This window comes from Nicotiana tabacum, chromosome 21, assembly GCF_000715075.1.
Source record: "Nicotiana tabacum cultivar K326 chromosome 21, ASM71507v2, whole genome shotgun sequence".
Taxonomy (NCBI): Eukaryota; Viridiplantae; Streptophyta; class Magnoliopsida; order Solanales; family Solanaceae; genus Nicotiana; species Nicotiana tabacum.
The window spans coordinates 19,402,024-19,422,827 of NC_134100.1; the positions used below are offsets into that span (position 1 = coordinate 19,402,024).

Genomic DNA, 20,804 nt, shown 5'->3' on the forward strand with positions numbered 1-20,804 from the left:
AAAGCTAAAATTAAAAATGGAGATAGATATTATCCTCCTAGCTTACTTAGTCCATATCATCATTTCATATTTTATTTAGTATAAAATAATATATTTGAACTTTTCATACTTATACGAATATCATTTATTAGAAAAAAGAAAAACAATAACCAAATACACTTGAGTCTTTCAAGACTCCACCTCATCCTCTAAACCACGACTATGATATATCATTCAAATTCAAATAGTATAAAAAGAAAGATTTAAATAGTAAACACTAATGATATTAAAAAACAATTACACTCCTTAGCCGCCCAGTCCGACGCTGTCGCCAGAATTGTCCAATATCCTTTCCCTCTCTAAAATATCTTAATCTTAAAAAAAGTAAAAAAGAAAATTCAGAAAACAGATCATTTTGTTCACGAAACACGAAGCAACCAAACCAAATCAAACGAAACAAGAAACAGAAAACTAGAACTAGGGTTCCCAAATTCTCTCCCGGTATTTCCCGTGAAAATTCCCGGGAATATTTGAGCTCCGTTTACTCAGCTTCAGTTCCTTTTTCTTTTCCAATTCCAGGTTCCCTAATTTTACTCTCTCTTCTTTTTAGTTACGGTAATTTTTCTAACTCTGATTTGATTTGATTTTCAATCATTTTCTTTTTTACAGGATTCCGTATTTGAGGGAAAAGGGCAAACCCGTACACATATATATTTTCCAAGGGAGGGATTTTTGTGATATTTTTCATTGTACAAATTTATGGGATATTTCCTGATTTAGGGTTTAAAGTAGTTTTTATTGGTAGTCGATGGATTCTGCAAATACGACCCCGTCAACCAGTGAGGTCAAATGTTGTGAATGCGAGTGTAATTGTTCTATAACAAACAGGTCCTTTTCGGGGACTTGGATTCGGACAGTGAAGCGAAAATTGGACGAATATGATGAAATTGAGAAGAAATTTGTTATCCCGGGTCTGATTTTGCCTCAAACAGCTCGTATAGACATGGAGAACGAGTGTGTTGCTCTTAGGGAAATGGTTGGGAGCCAACAGGAGACAATTCAAGAACTGAGTGTCGAGTTGGAGGAAGAGAGGAATGCGGCTTCCTCGGCTGCGAACGAAGCCATGTCGATGATCTTGAGGTTGCAAAGGGAAAAAGCCGAGTCACAAATGGAGTTTAGGCAGTTCAAGATGTTCACGGAGGAGAAAATGGCGCATGATCAGCAGGAAATAATGGCGTTGGAGGATTTGTTGTATAAGAGGGAGGAGACGATCCAGTCGTTGACTTGTGAGGTGCAAATGTATAAGCATAGGATGTTGAGTTATGGGCTGTTGGAGTCTGAGGTTGAGTATGATGGTGAGATAGAGAAGGCTCGTTATGGCCGAAATGATAGTGTCAGCGAGGGCATTGATGACCGTTTTGAAATTTCTTTGTATGATTACCCTCCCTTGAAATGCACTATTAATGAAAACCAAGTGTACACAGAGGTGGATAATGAGGTTGTGGACGTTGAGAAATATGCGTTCGGAGAGACCCCACGATCATGTGACCAATTGCGAGATTTGGATCAGAGGATCAATCGGTTAGAATTGATGCCAAGTAGTCAGACTGATGGGGAAGTATTTAATAACGATATCCTTGAAAAAGCAATAGTCACTCAATTCCCTCCCGTAACAAATAAAGAAATAAGCTCTGATTTTATCTCAGGTTCTCCGAAGTACGGTGGAAGTGTTGGAAAAACAGAAAATTCGCAAACAGAGGAGTATGCAAACTTGAGGAAGGTGGACGAGTCATCGGAAGTTGGAGGTGAATTGAACGACAGAGTGTATACAATTGACTCTATACATCAGGGTTCTGGATATAATGGTACCTCAGAGCCCAAGGCTTCTGCAGGAATAGGTGATGGGCATACCCCAAGAGATTCGCTGAATCATACCGATTTTGGAGATCCTGAGGTCACGAAGCTGTACCTTAGGCTGCAGGCCCTCGAGGCTGATCGGGAATCAATGAGGCAGGCTATCGTTTCTATGCGGACTGATAAAGCACAGCTGATATTGCTTAAAGAAATTGCTCAGCAGTTGTGCAAAGAAATGTCTCCAGCAAGGAGGACGCCTGTGAGGAAGACATCTGTAGTCACGAGCTTTTCATTCATTTCAATATTCAAGGTACCATCTTACTTGCGATTATACATTTTCTGTGCTCAATAAATTCATTTTCACAACACAAAGTATGTGTTGCATATGGTATGTGTCCTATGTTAAAATCACTGTTCTAGATAATTGCAAGCACATTAGGAGCAACTGTTGTATCATGATACTTTGAAAAGTCTTTTCCTGATCATTTTCTGGAATAAAACTCTAATATTTTATGTTAAGCTGAAAGGAGGCCATATCATTGCCCCAAAGGCTTTGCTCTAATGGTAAGAATGCAGTGCGTGATGTGTGGGTTATGTGTGCATCATGTGTTCGAACACTAATGTAGACAAAAGTCTGGTATCTAAGTGAAGGGTTGAGAAGCAGGCCCATTATCCATCGAGTTCGTGTGCCACTGGCGCTCGGGATTTTTCTGTTATTAAAAAAGGAAAGGAGGCCATATCACTGATTACATCAGCAATTTCAATTCGAACTATTTTGGATGCTCATAAATTGTTATACGCCTGGAAGATATTATTATTAAGGCGGCATATCTTTGATGCATATGATATCAGTAATGATGATTTCCTATCATGGTCTAAATACGAAGGATACTGATTAGGTTCCTAGAAATGTTCTGGATCTCCATTTTCCTGTATGCTGAGCCAGTTTGCCGACGTTACCTCTTCTTTTTTATCTTCCTTAATTTCCATTGCTTTGAACCACTACATCTCAGCTATTAAGGTTACAGTCCCATGTTAACAGATATGTTTACCATAATTCTTCTTACCTCGCTTCATCTCAGTTTTACCAATTCTGTTTGTCTATTTCTTACATGATAAAAAAATAAAAATAAAAATGCCAAAATATTGTTCATGTATATGATGTTAAGCATTTTTACTGTATTATAGCCTAATTTACTTATTATTATGATATGGGCTTCCAGACTAGGAATACCAATCGATAAATTGTTATCTATCATACTCCCTATGTTTCATTTTACGGGACACTTTCATTTTAGTCTTTTCAAAAAAGAATGATACCTTTCTCTGTTTTGAAACTATTAAAAGTTAGCACTCTAATTTTACCCTTAATGACATGACTTGTTTGGACCTACTTATATAAAAGATCATTCTGTTACTAGAATAGAGAAAATGAAACGACATATGGAATTCTCACAACTCATTTAATTATTGATAGTAAGGACAACTTTTGATACTTTGCCTATATTTAGCTTGTCTCAAAAGTCCCTTATTTCTTAAACTTTGTATTCAGTGAAACACCTTCACATAAATGGGATGGAGGGAGTACTTTGTTTTATGCATATTTTAGCGAATGTTCACTCCTGTACTTCAATCAAGTACACTAATCTTTTTCGGTTTATTGATGCTCTGACTATTCTCTGTGAGTATCTGTCTTGCCATTTAGTTGTTTCCAACTGGGTGAAGCTTCGGAAGAATGCAAACTCTCACAAAATTTGAAAAGTCACTTATTCTGCAGTTTATGTGTGTAATTGGATGAGCCTTTCTGGACATAGAATATAACCACTATGCCTCAATCCCAACCCAAGCTAGTTGGAGTCGACTATATGAATGGTTACTATCGATGTCACTTCCTTTAGGCCGTATTCAGTATTGTGAGGGTTCATCATAAATAGACTAGTTTTACGTCGGCTTCAACCTACCGTAACTCTCCTCCTTTATCCGATCTTGGGGCCGAAAATGTGAGCAAACTCACAATGACAGTTTTCCAAGAAATAGAATGACGAGATAAATATTTTTCTGGTGAGCATGAACTGTGGGAAAATCTAGAGTTGGGTTGAAAATATTCCTTGCATTACTTTCATTTGGCTTGAGCTGTGGGATATATTTTGGCTTCATTTGGTTGGTTAGAATTAGTGTGACTCATAGTTGGTCGATTTAAGAACCCTTTGGTTTATGTATTTGGATAAACTTTTTAACTTTTTGGAAAGGTGATCGACCTCTAGAGCTTATGTTTAAGTAAGATATTGAGCCTATCCAAGAAGAGCTCAGTGTGAACACAATTTTGGAGCGAACTACTTACCCCCTCCGCTGCTGGGGGGCAGATGTATAATGTACTACTTCGATCCAGCAACTTGTTAGGAGTCTCCTATGAAATCTGCCATCGAGATTACATTTGATCTCAATTTGAGATCACTGAGATAGATGCTTTATTACAGGCAGCTCTTTTATCGAACCTACTTGTTTGATCCATGTTGACTTGTATGTTTGACTCGCAGCTCGCCTCAGTGGTTATTTAGGATGAGCATTGTGTTTTAGTGATTTCTAAGGAGAGTAAAGGTTTTGGGTCAGAAGATATAGTTAACCTGTGTAAACTTTTGTAATCTATTTTTATTTCCGTGAACTTTGTTTATGCTTATCTTTCTTCTTTTTCTTTCTGTGCCGAATGGAGAAGGGTTTGAGAAGCTATTATAACGCTTTGCTATTAAATTTTGCCACGCTTTGCTCCCTACCCTCTAATTCCCCTCGGTTTGTTTTTGGCTCTCCTTTGTCATGTGTTCTGCTATATAATTGCTGATATAGTTTCTGTTTTTTCCTGTTCAGTGGATAATATCCTTCGTCTTGTGGAGAAGGAAAGCTCGTCGATCCAAGTGAGTTGATCATTAGAAAGCTAGTACTACTATTTTATCTTATTGCTCATATTGTACTCTTTTGAAAGCAAAATCTGTTTCTAATTTTGCCTGCTAGAAGTTATAGTTTGAGCTAGATAATTGGCACTGAAATCATCACGTTGCTTGTTTAGGTACTTGTTTGGTTTGTCAGCCAGCAATGCGGGCTTGCTAATGCTTTTAGACAAGGGACCTCGTGTTGGCCAATGGAGATGTCTTTCAAGTACGCAGGTGTAACACCAATCCCATTGGTCCACATCGGCTTCCGAATCTCTTGCACTCATTGGCATGAATGCAGAATCGATTTTAGTCAAGATTAGTTGTTTTTGGATGTTCATTTTTCCTCGCCGTATATGCCTTGCTGCTGCTAATTTGAGTACTGGATTACTTCATGCAAGTTGTTTTCACTTGATTGTTGGAATTGAATGCGTCTTGCTGAAACAGTCGGCACAATTATAGGTGTTCCTTAGCCATATGGCTTTTAGTTCTCCTGGTCTGTTGGAATTTCCCTTTAGGTAGTTTACTTCTGTATATTGTAGATTTGTGAATAACCTTTTTTAGGGTCCCAATCAGAAATGAATGCTTTGTTTTGTGATTGGGACATGATTGATTAAATCGAATATGAGTGCAATTTTTCCATTTGTTTTCCCAATTGAAGCATGTTTCTTTTCCTGAACAGTTAATCCTGTTACTGAAATTGTGGATAATTTTGGAAGAGAGAGTGCAAGTACAACTTTCAATTTGGGAAAACCATTTGTGTGTTGTTCGTTTGTTACCTATTTTACCCCCCAATTGGGAGGGAGAGGGGCCAAGTGAAATCCTTATTAGTCCATTAGGAGTCAAACCCAAAGAAACCTCCAAAATAAACCTTGCTATCTGAATCTGCCAAAAACCAGACATTGATTGGATAGAATCATAGAATGGATAAAACAGGAATGGAAATGGATAAAAGTACTCCCTCCGGTCTCCTATTTACTCGAGTCACTTTTGCTAGATATAATTGTTTCAAAATACTTTTCGTCATAGAAAATTTTAATTTATTTTTTCTTATTTTACCTTTACCACAATAAATATTCTAGAAAGAAGTAAAAAATTTGAGAGATCAAGGATCAAGGATTGGCAAACACAAAACCATTAACGTATATGTACAAGTTGCAGCGGTAATCCGAAAGAATGCTTCACAATTTCTGAACATTCAAGTTCACGAAGGCCAGGTAAAAAAAGAACTTAATTACGTTCGTTATACATTAGGAATTTGTTAAATCTGAACTGCTCTTTAAAAAGAACTCCCAAAAGACCACATAATTAACCAATCAGTAATCATAAAAATTTAAGTATACAATATTGCTGCACCTCATGTAACTATTAATATCTCGGAAACCACCTTGTACATAAATCAAATAAGAAATAAATAGCGTCGTAAAAAAACTCTAAGTTTTTTAAGCTCACCACAAAGGAGATGAACAATATTTTTGTGATTTTCATGCTCTTTTTATTGGACAGTTGTACCTAAAAGAAATTCAATTTATCATCATGGACACATAAATCAAAATATATATGGTATGAAATGAATCAATTAACTTAAAAATGCATAAGAGACCATAAATTGGTAAATATATACGTTGTGGACAGTTAAAATACACATTACTTTTTAATCCTCTACATAAGTCGTTAAGAGTTTTATATAATATACTTTTGGAATCCACTCACTTTATTTTTTTTACTTAAGCATTGATAGTTAAAATGTAACGACCTGATCTGTCGTTTTGAGCTTTTGCACTTTGCTCGCCAGTTCTCGGGCATGACTTGCCCCGTGTGATATATTATGCCTTATGTAAATTGTTGGTTTTGGTTTTCAGGGTAATCAGAATGAATTTGGAAGAACAACTCTCAGTTTGAAACCTTAAATTTGAAAGGTTTGACCAAGAGTTGACTTGTTTATATATGATCTCAGATCGGAGTTTTTATGATTTGGTTAGCTCCGTTAGGTGATTTGGGACTTAGGGGCATGATCGGAATGCATTTTGGAGGTCCGTGGAAGGTTTAGGCTTAAATTGGCGAAATTGAGATTTCGGCGTTTTCCGGTTGATAGGTGAGATTTTGATATAGAGCTCGGAATAGAATTCCGAGAGTTGCAGTAGCTTCGTTGTATTATTTGGGATGTGTGTACAAAATTTCAGGTCATTCGCACGAGATTTGATAGGCTTTTTGATCGAAAGCATAATTTAAGAGTTCTTGGAGTTCTTAGGCTTGAATCCTATGTTAAATTGGTGATTTGATGTTGTTGTGAGTGTTCCGAAGTTTTGAACAAGTTTGAACAATGTCCTGGGATGTATTGGTACAATTGGTTTGAAGTTCCGGGAGTTCCGGGTAGGTTCCGGGATGTTTTAGGCCGAAAATCATAGCTGTAGCAGGTCCAGAAGGGTTGCAGGCCTCGGAACCCACCCGCGCGGTCCGCACAAAAAGAAGTGCGGCCGCGGTATGTGCTGCGCGGACCACACAAAATGAAGTGCGGCCACGGTAGGTGCTGTGCGGAACATACAAAATGATGTGCGGCCGCGGTGGAGAACGTTTCACTAGTCCTACTTCGGAAGCACATATCTTTTGATCTACAAGGAATTTTGAAATGATTTAAAAATAAAAGTTGTAGACCTTCGTGTCTAGTTTCCAGAAAGATAAATATATAGCAATTTGGACATCTGTAGAGAAAGTTATAGCCAAAATACTAAAGCCTTTCACTACAGAGGAAAGCCTGTGCGGCCGCGGTCGTTTTTGTGCGGACCACACTGGTTTTGTGCGGACCGCGGTCGATTTTGTGCGGTCCGTGGAGGTGGAAATTTGTGGGGTACTCTATAAATACGAGGTTTTGGGTTTTATTTGATATTTTGACCTAGAGAGCTCGGATGTTGGCGATTTTTCAAAGGTTTTTCAAGAAATTCATCGGGGTAAGTGATTCTAACTCAGATTTGGCTAGAGTACATGAATCTATCATTTAATTCATGTTTTGGGATGGAATTTGGGAAGAAATTATAAAATCTTTCAAAAATGTAAAATGATGATTTGAAGGACTAAATGGTATCGAAATTGGATAATTTTCGTATGGTTAGACTCGTGAGAGTATAAGGATTTTAGTTTTGTGAATTTTGTCAAATTCTGAGATATGGGCCCGGGGGTCGGGTTTGACCAATTTCGGGAATTTATGATAATTTGATTATTTTCGAGTGGGATTTGTTTCCTTAGCATATTTTGATGGATTTGTACTGATTTCGGCTAGATTTGGAGCATCCGGAGGCCGATTTGAGAGGAAAAGGCATCGCGGTCTAGAGTTCAGACCGGATAGAGGCGAGTAATGATTGTAAATGATGTTCTGAGGGTTTGAAACCCCGGATTGCACATTGTAGTGCTATATTGAGGTGAGGCACACGCTTGACGACGAGTGTGGGGTCGCGTACTATTGGGGATTGTGACTTGGTCCGTCTCGATTGATGATTTTACCGTGTATTTGACTGAAAACTAATTGCTATCATCATTATTTGGACTGAATGCCACATTTGAGCCTAGTGCCAGCTATTTGAACCCTTCAGGGGTTGTTGTTGATATTTCCTTACTGTTTTGATTTTATAGTTGAACTTAGTCATGTTATTTTTCACTGTTTTCAAAACTCAGCCAAGTTTATTTTGCTTTACCACTTGAAATGATATTTCAAACAATATTTTTTGGGCTGAGTATTATGTTTTACTGTTGCCCGAGTAGCTTATGTGATTTTTGACTGAGTAAGGTCGAGGGCCTGTATTGTGAGGATACTTTTAGATCGGGCTGCACGCTGCAGCAGTGAGATACTGATTTGATTATGAGGCCGAGGGCCTGAGATATGTACGCCACGAGGTGTCTTGTTGATTGATATGAGGCCACGACCTAGATTTGATGCCACGATATGGCTTGATATTGCGCTTGGGCCGTAAGGGGCCCCTCCCGGAGTCTGTACACCCTAGTGAACACGGGTACCCATTGTGATGTGAGATATAGCCCGAGGGGCTGAATGTTCTATGTGATAGCCTGAGGGGCTGGTATTGTTCTATGTGATTGCCCGAGGGGCTGGTATCGTTCTATGTGATTGCCCGAGGGGCTGGTATTGTTCTGAGATATTTGCCCGAAGGGCAGAGTTGTTGACATTGAGCCCGAGGGGCGAACCTTTATGTGTTTATCTTTCAAATTTACCTATCATTTACTTGTTAAACTATGTTATTTGTGCCCGAGGGGCGGATTTTTCTACTTATCTGCACTAACTGTTTTGCATTCATTTGCGTACTATTGAAAAAGCCATTTTCAAAGAAGTTTAAACTGAGCTAAGATGTTTAAAGAGATTTTACAGCTTCACTGTTTTCTTACTGGTTTTTGAACTACTTCTATACATCATCTTGATATGCTTTACGTGATTTCTTGCCTTCAGTCTTTATTTACATTTGTTACTCACTGAGTTGGAGTACTCACTTTACTCCCTGCACCCCTGTGTGCAGATTCAAGCATTGTTGGTACCGCTCCCGACTGCTGATACCTCCAGCTTCAGGTGGGCTTCCGGAGATTACGAGGTAGCTATTGACGTCCGCAACCCCGTGTCTCTACTCCCTTATCATCTCTATCTCTTTTCAGACATTTGTACTAGCTTATAGACTTAGCAGACTTGTATTATGAATTATAGATGCTCATGACTAGTGACACCCCGGTTAGGGCTGTGTTAGGTTGTACTTCCGCACCTTATTGACATTATCCGCTACTTAGTATTGCTATATCATGTTTTAGACTGGTTTTATGATATTTAACTGTTTAAAAAGTGAATTGGGTATAAGTGGCTGGCCTTGTCTTCACGAGAGGCGCCATCATGACCGGGTTCGGGTTTAGAGTCGTGACAAGTTGGTATCAGAGCCTAGGTTACATAGGTCTCACGAGTCATGAGCAGGTTTAGTAGAGTTTCGCGGATCGGTACGGAGATGTCTGTACTTATCCTCGAGAGGCTGCAAAACCTTTAGGAAAAATTTCACATTCTTGAATTCTTATCGTGCGTCCTTGATTCAGCTTGAAAAGTAACTCTTTGAATTGCTTCCACGCGTTCGTATGCGCGCATGAGAGCTCGGTATCAGATATACATCGATGGCTTGTGATTCCTGATCGAGGGGCGAGATACGATCTCTGTGTGTTGATGTTGAGCCAGTTTGGAGGACTTGAAGCCGGATTTTTTCCTATAGCTTGAGCACCGAGGTGCTGATTGTGTGAGTAGTGCTTATGAATTTATATGTTCGGTATTTTTCCATATTAGTGGAAGTGACAGTTGGATGGCTATGTAATGAGAATGTTAGTGCTGCGAGATGTATTCATATGATTTGGAAGTGACGAGAAAGGTATGCTGGAGGATAGAAGAACTATTAGGTGCTTGATTTCCGTCTTGATTCGAGTTATAGCCCGAGTTATGGGCGTGTGAAGAATCTTTTCATGTCTCCTAGTTGGGAGTGGAGTAGATTTCATGTTGCGGTATGAGTTCAGTAAAATATATTTGTGAATTCAATTTGGGTCGCTTAAGAGAGTAGGTTTAATTGTTATGAGAGTAAATGCGAGATTTGTAGAAGATATGAAGTACCAGATGGTCTGTGTTCCTTATATTGTCTGTTAGAAGATCCCATTTACAAGTGAAATATATGTGTGAATTTAATTTGGGTCGCTTAAGAAAGTGGGTTTAATTGTTACGAGAGTAAATGCGAGATTTGTAGAAGATATGAAGTACCAAATGGTCTGTGTTCCACGAGCTTATGAAGGATTGAGTTAATCTCACTATGGTGTTATGGCAGCAATAAAGTGTATGCGTTATGAGTTATGGTACGTGTTTTGATCTATGGCTTCGAGCCAAGTGGGGGAGCCCACTATTGAATAGTTGATTGCACGGTTATGTGCTCTAATGGTTCCAACTCAAGGCGTATTTGTGAATCAGTTATGGCTCGAGTAAAGGAAATTTCAATAAAGGCTATGTTATACTTTATGGGTGTACGAGAATCGGGGAATGATTTGAGTTGTGGTTGGTAAGGAATGCTCGGTGCATAGGGCAGGAAGTTGCTTGGTTATATTGGAATGAGGTCACATTCTGCAGTATCGGAGTGCTAGTGAAGCACAAGTTGTTCGGTTCGTTTAATCAATCTAACTGCAGGTTGACTAGAGTGGATGGCTCTACAGAATGGTCCTATTGTGTTCAAAACTCTACATGCAATAATTGGAGGCTTTCAAGTTGTACTTATGGCTAGAAACTGAGTTTTCAGTGGAAGATGGCAAGACTTGTGGTATTTTCAATATTAATTATAGGATTCTATATATCAGTATCGAGAAGGTGAAGGTAATGGCTTTGGGGAACACTTAAAAGAGTATTAACGGCTTATGAGCCTGAGACGATGTGGCTTTATGCTTGGGTTCCGTGTGGTAAATCTGGGTTTAGGAATTGTGATGATATAGCAAGGAGGGATATCAAGCTGAAGGTAAATCAGAAGGGAACTCGGATAGATAGGGTAGTTTGGTAGTAGACTGGATCGGCATGGTAAGGATATGATTAGCTCCTTGGGGGTGTTCAAGGTAATGAGTTTTTACGGGTATTTCGCGGCAATGCCCTTGGGTTTTAGTGGCTTGCATAGGTTGGCTGAGTTAAGAAGATTCGGTCCTGACGGACTTGTTGTGCAAAGGGGAGTCGGAGAATTCTTGTCGATTTCTACCGTAGTTAGAGATGTATAGTTCTGCCGGCGTGAGGAGCAGGGGATGTATAGTGATTTTCTTGGAGGTTGGGCTCAATGGAAAGTTCTTGGTTAGTTGAGTGCATAGTTGCTTGTGGTTCGGAATGGATATGAAGTTCTCATAATTATCCTAGGATGATATGGTATATGCGGTATGTGTGGAGGATCGAGATTTGCGTGTGTAAGTGTGGAGGATCGAGATTTGAGTGTGTAAGGTTACAATTCAGTTTTGAACGGAAAGTCATAAAATTCTTAGGCAACACGGGCAGTTTCAGATGATTAGAGAAATGAGCTTCAGATAATTAGGGGGATGAACTTCAGATGATTAAGGAAATGGTATTGCTAGTTGGAGTGACTTGGCGAGGGTATATGTTTTAGGAAAGGCAATGTGATTAAGTTGATGGTACTTCGGTAGTATTGCGGCACCTTCTTGTTAGATCGACGGCTGGTGTTCGAGTTTGCTTGGTGGCACCGAGGAATTTCAGAATATCTCCCATGGAATGATTGGGTATTTGAGGCGTGGTATGCATTCGAACGACAGGATTGGGATCAGGTGTGTTGAGTCATGTGCCATATGGACTTAGAGTCAGGGAAGTTCTCACATATAAGTTATATTGTAATTGTGAGTCGTGTGTATCGGCACTATTTAGTGATTATTGGGGGTTTGGAGACCCGAGCAGATCTTTCATTATGTTAGATTTTGGATGTGATATTGGGTTTAGACTGGTTGTCTCCGTGTTGTGTCATTTTGGACTATTGCGCTAAGGCGACGCTATTGGCTATGCCGGAAATGCCACGGATTGAGTGGCGAGGTTCGACAGATTATGTCCTAGTAGAGTAGTTTTATATTTCGAAGACCCAGCGGACGGCTAGGAAGGATTGTCCTTCTTATTTGGGCTTTCATGATGAATGTCAGTGTAGAGGCTTCTACCATCGATTCAGTTCCGGAGGTGATGGACTTTTCGGATGTGTTTCTTGTGGCCGGGCATGTCATCGGGCAGGGTGGTTGATTTCGGTATTGATTTGGTGCTGGGCACCGTATCGTATGGCACCGACAGAGTTAAAGGAGTGGAAAGAGCAGCTTCAGGATTTCCTTGATAAGGAGTTCGTTGGTAGGCCAATGTGGATGCGTGTTCTAACTTGAGTCGGCTTGGTTGGCTCCGAAATGTATTATTGGGGGATGTGTTGATTTGATTGTTATTGAGCTTATTAGTAATCTGGGGAGATCTATGAGTTACCTTTCCGTGTTGCGAGACATTATGATTTGTTGGTAATGGACACATATGGTACGGTTCTATTGGGGTTTCATAGTGGAAGTCGAGCGGGGAGAGTAATTGGTACTACGCGGTGGATGGCATATCGGTTATGTCCTTTCGGATTGTGAGGTGTTATGTATTTGCTTTACCGTGGTTATGATGATTACTTTGGTTCTAGACATCAATTGCGTGTGGTCGTCAATTTCGAGCAGAGTGACTTGAGGTGTTTCATGTGGAGCAGTGTTTTGGATAGGACCGTGCGTTGCAGCGAAGTTATGTGGAGGTATGACCTTGCGGGTTGGATTCGTGTGTTCTATTCCAATGATGTGAGACGGGTTCTCAGCCTTGTGTTGTGGTGGTACTGGTGAGCTTGAGGTACCACTCTTTCATTTGAGTCATTTTTATGATTTGAGTATGTTCGGACTGTTGCTTATTGGTGTGCGTATTGTGCAAGTTGTGGCTTAGGCCTGTATTGATATGTCATGTCACCAGAGTAGTATGTTGGATTAGAGGAGACCGTTGGGATCATTATTGAATACGAACGGGTTCGATTTCAGCATATCAGAGGGATAATATCGAGCTTCGACTTAGAAATTTGCTGTGGTATTTGCCAAAGGAGAAGTGGCTTCTTGAATGGTTGATCTGGGAAATGGTTATGGCTTACCGCATGTTTTAGTGATCTTTGGCAGTATATGAAAGTGTCAGGGTGAGACTTTAGTTAATAAGAGTTTTTTTATCGGTATTCGGGTGTTGTGTGCAGATTCATGCGTTGTTGGTACCGCTCCCGACTGCTGATACCTCCAGCTTCAGGCGGGCTTCCGGAGATTACGAGGTAGCTGTTGACGTCCGCAGCCCCGTGTCTCTACTCCCTTATCATCTCTATCTCTTTTCAGACATTTGTACTAGCTTATAGACTTAGCAGACTTGTATTATGAATTATAGATGCTCATGACTAGTGACACCCCGGTTAAGGCTGTGTTGGGTTGTACTTCCGCACCTTATTGACATTATCCGCTACTTAGTATTGCTATATCATGTTTTAGACTGGTTGTATGATATTTAATTGTTTAAAAAGTGAATTGGGTATAATTGGTTGGCCTTGTCTTCACGAGAGGCGCCATCACGACCGAGTTCAGGTTTAGGGTCGTGACATAAAATAATTTTAGAGAAAAACAAAACTATAAAAGATTTTTGTAAAATTAACTAAATAAAGGAGTATATCAGAAAGGACAATTTAGTCAAACTCTAACTTTTTAATGTTATGATAAATAGAATAGAAGTATTGTTATAAAAAAGTTAGAATAAAGGAGATAAATATAACATTTGGGATCCAATTAGAACTCATGGTACTGTCCAAAGGTTAATATCTTTATCATTTCCATTTTATGATTATTTTTCCTTCTGTTAAAAAAAATATCATTTTATTTAATATTATTAACTAATCAAATGTCAACGAAGAAAAATTCAACCTCCTTGGTTATTCATAGGAATGAAATAAATTGGGACAATTTTTTGATAATTTATTAGCGAGCTAATAATAATTGATACATGAAAAATTGATCAATGCACAACCTATTCTGGAACCTTACATATCTTACTTTATGTATATTAACTTGGATATCAGGCATTTTAAAATTCAGAAGCTATTTGAAGTTATTAGTGAATACAACCGAATATTAATGGTTATTGAGTTTCTTTAATTATGGATGCCATCTATACTTTTGTTCGTGAAGTTCAGTGTTTGTATGCACTTGGAACGATTTCTATTACTAATCCATGCAATATATATTATATTTATTTATTCTTCGACCAATATACATATTTTAATCGGTTAAATACTTATACATTTTTTAAATTTTCCCTGAAATACTTTAAAAGATTATTTAAAAATGTTCGAACACCTCAAAACAATTTTAGCTTTTTAATATTGGGCCCGTGCGCAGCACAGGCTTTACCTCCTCTAGTATGTTTATATAAAAGTAACTAGTATATATATATATATATATATATATATATATATATATATATATATATATATATATATAATCGAAGACAAGTATAGATAGAGATTGATATATTATTCAACTTCAAACTGATGTACATAATGAACTCAAAATTTCTCTATTTATAGAAAAAAGGAAGCAGCTGTGAGGCTTTTCAGGAAGCAACTGCGAGGCTTTTCTTCAGCTGCTTGTCAGCTGTCTGCATGAGCTGCTTGCAACCTGCCTGTTTAATAAGAAGCTGCTGCAAATCACTTCTAATATAAGTTTTTATACTCTTCAATGAATTTGCACACGGGATATTATTTCAAAGAAAATACAAGTTTCTCATTTACATCAATAGAATAATTAGTATTATAGATTTCCCAACCATTTCTCGATCTCTTTTAGAAAAGTAGTTCTAGTATGAAATAAAAATATATTATAATTTTTATATATAGTCTACAAGGATAACATGTAAGCAATTTTAGTTATGATATATTATTCAATTAAAAAATAATTTATACTCTTATAAGTAACTACACTCTTAAATATTAAAGAATTAATAAAATAGAGATAATTTTAGAGACTTCCTCTCATATTTGGCTTTGTAACACTAATTTACAATGTGATTTACGATGTTATATTTATCTCCTTTATTCTAACTTTTTTATAACAATACTTCTAATTTATTTATCATAACATTAAAAAGTTAGAGTTTGACTAAATTGTCCTTTCTGATATACTCCTTTATTTAGTTAATTTTACAAAAATCTTTTATAGTTTTATTTTTCTCTAAAATTATTTTAACTATCAATGCTTAAGTAAAAAAAAAATAAAGTGAGTGGATTCCAAAAGTATATGCATATATAAAACTCAATAATCTCTCTTCCAGTCTTTGGTATTAACTTTTTCTAAGATATTTCCTCACTGTTTTGACTTCATAATATTAGGTTCCAATATTCTATTGCTGAAACACAGCATCAAAAAGTGAAATATTAATCGTAAGTGAAATAGGATATTAAATCCAAAGACAATAGTAACAATTTATTCTTTTCAATTGGATGCCCTCCGAGGGGACACAAATTGCACAAGTTTCTATTAACATCATAAGGAGGGATTTAGGGATCAATATAGAGACGGTTGCAATTTCTAAAAATCAACTTCAAGTTTCCATTAATATTTTTTACATTTTCCTTTGAACTTCTTGTTTTAAACTTTAGTTGGGTTTTATTGGTTTTAGTGTAGTTCTGAGTTAAAGTTTTGATTTTTTTTGGTTTTGAGCTATTTGGTCAAATGGGTTGGTTATTATTTCTTGAAATATTTAGTTGTGCTTCTTGGTTTGTGTATTACGTGGGGTTTTGATTAATTTTTTTTTCCTCCTAGAGTAAGAGATGAAATTTCCACTCCCAGAGAAAAGCCATGATTTTCTTTGGATTCTTTCTTTATCTTTACAGAAAATGAAGGATTAGAGCAGCAGAAATTAAATACTTAGCAAGCATCATTTGATGTGTTATAACTTCATGTTTCACAATTTTTGAGCTATTCTCTGTTATCCTTTTCCCAGGCATGTAAAATTTGATTTTGATGTATTTATCAGTGATACCTACCTGTACTCTACTGATGGAACCACTATACAAACATAGCTAACTGGATTAGACTGAGATAGTAGGCCTTGAATTATTTCCATACTTGACCAGTTTGGCCTATGTTTTTTTACAAATGTTCAATGTTAATTTTTGTACATTCGCCATTTGGGTGTTATGCTAGGATTTGACTTCAAACGATGACTGGGGATTTAGATATGAGAAGAACAGGCAATTAAAGCTATATAGGCTAGCAACCTCCTTAATCTTAACTTTTTGTTAATATTTGTTGTTCACTCTATACATGTTTGGAGTACCCAAATTTCGAAGTTTAATTACCATTACATATTTTTACAGTTTAATTTTACTGAGAATATACATCTGACTTCAATATTATTACTGGAGTGTAGAAATACTTGGTGATCACATAATTACTGTGCGAAAGGATTGCGAGCACAGATCTCAAAGTGAAAAAGGAGAATAAGAAATGTTACAGCTCGAGAGGAAACCAAGAGAAAAGAAAAAACTCTTTAAGAAGAAAAAGTCCGGCAAGAAACGATCAGAGCATAAGACAAAGTAAGTATTTTTTTTGCTATCTAGAGAGATTTACAATGTGATATCAGATATGCTCATTGGAAATTGGTTCCTCCCCATATCTCAAAAATGCCTCATAAAATTTGTGAACCTAAGGGCCCCACTAAAGTTTCATTTCCTTCACACTTCACTGCGTTTCAAGCTAAGACGTGTCATTATTTTAATTTGTTAGATTGTACTGTTTGAACGTGTCATCAAATAGTAACCTCCATCTGCTCTCTTGCCTTTTCTTTTTTGCCCAAGCCACAATTTTTCTCATTTGATGTAATTTTGTTCCTAGCCAATAAAAACTTCTATACCTATAATTTTGATGATTTTTTGGCCCCAATCTTCTTTTAATTAATTATCCATCTGTCAAATATATTAGGAAGCTATAGGATTACCTCTTTAACTTTTTTTTTTTTGGAAATTAATCGAGAAAACCTATTTGACTTGGTAGTACTAAATTATTCTCATTAATATTAACTTTCTGACGAAATTTTGTATCACTTTGGATTTTATATTAATAACCAGAAACAAATTTTAAAAATTTGCAAGTAAAATTCATTATTTCACTTGAAATAACACATTAAATACACTGTGGCATTAGATAATGCTTGTAAAAAAACTGCCCCACCAATAAAGAGGTAATGTTAAGAGAAATAGTTTTGTAAAATTATTAGTGTTAGTCAAATAATTTTGTTATTAATGATATTACAATACTTATATTTGAATTGATCAAATTGTAATATATTGACATTTTATAATAAACACTTGATAGTTTTTATCCGTGGGTCGTCTTACTCCAGACTATGCATTTTCATTGACTAGCATGTATGATTTATTGGAGCTGATTTATTAACTTTCGTATAAGTTTACTGTATTATCCCTTTCGATTTTAAGGAAAAACTATCACATGTATATAAGTGATGGCATATATACTTTTGCTTAAATCTATGGTGGACTTGGTATCATCTTTGAATACTGTCAACTGAAAAAGTTACTCCAAAGAATCAGGAGCCACATAATTCACTAAAGGAAATGAAAAAGAAAATTTAACACTAAAATATTTATAAAAGAAAAAACTTTTTTGTTTACATCATTGAGATTTGTAAAAAAAAATCCGTATTTGTTAATTTTAGAATTCGATGTTAGAAGTAGAAAAGGAGTTTATAACTGGGAACACCAAAAAAATATTCAAAATAAAATCAACTAAACTGAATCAAACTAATTTATTGTTAACCTCAAACAAAGATTTGAATACATTTATACAAATAACACTGTAAATCTGTCGGTATTATGTTGGGCCCGTGCGCAAGCCTGGCTTCACTTACCTAGTAATTTATAAGTAATCCTTATTTAGGACGGGTAATATACAAAATTAAAATAATTTTGATAAATAAATTTCAAATATTATATTGGAAGTGCGTAATTATTTGGATGAATAAGTGCGCGTCAATATTCAAAAGCCCAAAATAACAGACGCCAATCGGATTCGGGTCTTGGACTCAGTCGGTAATCTCTTCTAGGTGGGGTTTTTTGGTCGTCTTCTAGGGTTTTACCAGCACATAGCCGTAATTCCAAGCTCCATCCTCACGAAACTGATCAATATAGTCAAAAGGATCGAAATAATACCTCCCAAATCTCTCCCCTATGTTCTTTATATGCTGCATTTTGCGTTTCTTGGTATTATATACTGGAAATGTTATGGATATGGTTCTCCACTGGAAGATTTGCTTCACATCGAATGCTCAAAATGGAATCTTTAGCTTCATTCCAATGTCTATGCTCACAAATTCAATATTTTGCTCATGACCCACAAGGTTCTTTTTCCTCTAGACATTACCAGAAGTTTCAGATGGTTCCATTGAATGCTTTTCTGATGACCCACAAAGTTACTTTTCCTCAAGAATCATTCTTACCCCTAGAATTGTACATAAAACTATATCAAATTGTCGTTATGACATTCTTGCATTTTTATTTTTCTTATGGTGTGGAAATGTGATGACCTTTTAAACTTTGTGTTTTGAGGCCTTGAAAACCTCATTTAGAGTCGCCTCGATTTGCATGCGCAATCTGGGCGCGTAGCCGAAAAGCTTAAATATGAAATTTTGTAAAAAATAATAAATTTTGACTGTAAAATGAATAAATTTGACTTCAGTCAACATTTTGGGTAAGCGGATCCGGATCCATGATATAGGAAAATATCGGACTTGGGCGTATGTCCGGAATCAAATTCCGAGGTCCCGAGACTGAGAAAATGATTTTTTAAAGGAAATTGTTTTCTGAAAAATTTTAAGGAAATTTGAAATGAAGTTTGATTAGAAAGAGATGGTATCGGGCCCGTATTTTGGTTCCGGCGCCCGGTACAGGTCTTATATATGGTTTAAGTCATTTCTGTTAAGTTTGGTTGAAAACGAACGTCGTTTGACGTGATTCAGACCTAAATTGCTAAATTTGATACTTGATGAAGTTTGAGAAAAAGTTCTTAATTTTGAGGTTTGATTCATTGTTATTAAGGTTATTTTGGCAATTTGATCGCACGGATAAGTTCGTATGATGTTGTTGAGTTAGTACGTGTGTTTGGTTAGGAGCCCCGAGGGATCGAGTGTGTTTCGGATGTATTTCGGCAAGTTTTGAACTTAGGAAAAAGTTGCAGATTCAGAGAAGTTGCAGGTCTCTGAAGCGAGGTCTCGCGGTCCGCGATGGAAACTTCACGGCCGCGATGGGGACTCCGCAACCACAGCGGGATTTATGCGGTCCGCGGTGAGCAAGGCCAAGCCTCCGCGGCCGCACTCGATTTCTTGCGGTCCGCGGTGAAGCTCCGCGACTGCAGTCTTTTTTATGCTGTCCGCGGTGGAGCCCCGCGGCCGCAATCCTTTTTATGCGGTCCGCGGAGAGGATCTTAGAGGAGTATATTTAAACGGACTTTTTAGTTATTTTTCACTTTTCAAAACCCCAAAGAAAACATAAGAGGCGATTTTTCAAATAACCTTTCTTCTCCAAATCAAATGTAAGTTATTTTAACTAGTTTTCTTCAATCATTAACATCTTTTAACATGATTTCAACTTCAAATCAATTATTTTCATGGGGGAAATTGAGTATTTTGGGTAGAACCTAGGTTTTTCAAAAAATAGGGATTTAGATCTCGATTTGAGGTCCGATTTCAAAATAAATTACATATTTGAGCTCGTGGGGAAATGGGTAATCGGGTTTAGGTCCGAATTTCGGGTTTGGACCAAGCGGACCCGGGGTCGATTTTTGATTTTTTGGGGAAATCATTATAAAACCTATTTTCATACATTAGAATTGATTCATTTAGCATTTATTGATATCGTTAAGCAAATTGTGGCTAGATACAAGCGAGTTGGTGGTGGAAACAAGAGGTAAAGCGGTAATTGAGGCTTGAATTGTGTTCGTTACATCGAGGTAAGTGTTTGGTCTAACCTTAGCTTGAGAGATTAGGAGTTGTGTCCTATTTGCTATTTGCTTCTTGTCGAGTACGACGTATAGTCATGGTGACGAGTATTTATACGTTGGTGTCAAGCATGACCGTGTGTCTTATATTGTGATTTTCATGATTTCGTTGTATCATTCATGCCTTGGTGAAGATTTCTAATTGATGTATAAATCTTGTGGAAAGAATTGTGACTAAAGCTGTTAAACGGGTGGGCCGGGCCGGGTCCATTTTTTTGACCCGTCCGGGTTTCGGGCCGGGCCGGTTCCGGGTTGGTACAGTAACGGGTTTAGCGGGCTGGGTTAATCCGGGTAAAAATTGAACCATAAGGGTTACGGGTTGAGGGGGCCAGGCCAGGCCGGGTTTAGTGTATTTTTAATTTCTTTTTGGAATTTTGTATAACTATTGTAAGTTATATTAATACTTTG

General features: G+C 37.3%; 1 protein-coding gene across 1 annotated transcript; it reads left to right on the forward strand.

Moving 5' to 3' along the window:
* Positions 1-285: 285 nt before the first annotated feature.
* LOC107761224 (myosin-binding protein 7) lies at positions 286-5,399 on the forward strand. Its single transcript, XM_016579420.2, has 4 exons — positions 286-558; positions 649-2,143; positions 4,696-4,742; positions 4,895-5,399. Exons 2-4 carry the CDS (start codon positions 788-790, stop codon positions 4,995-4,997), a joined length of 1,506 nt encoding a protein of 501 aa, XP_016434906.2. The 5' UTR covers positions 286-558; positions 649-787; the 3' UTR covers positions 4,998-5,399.
* The last annotated feature ends 15,405 nt before the right edge of the window (positions 5,400-20,804 follow it).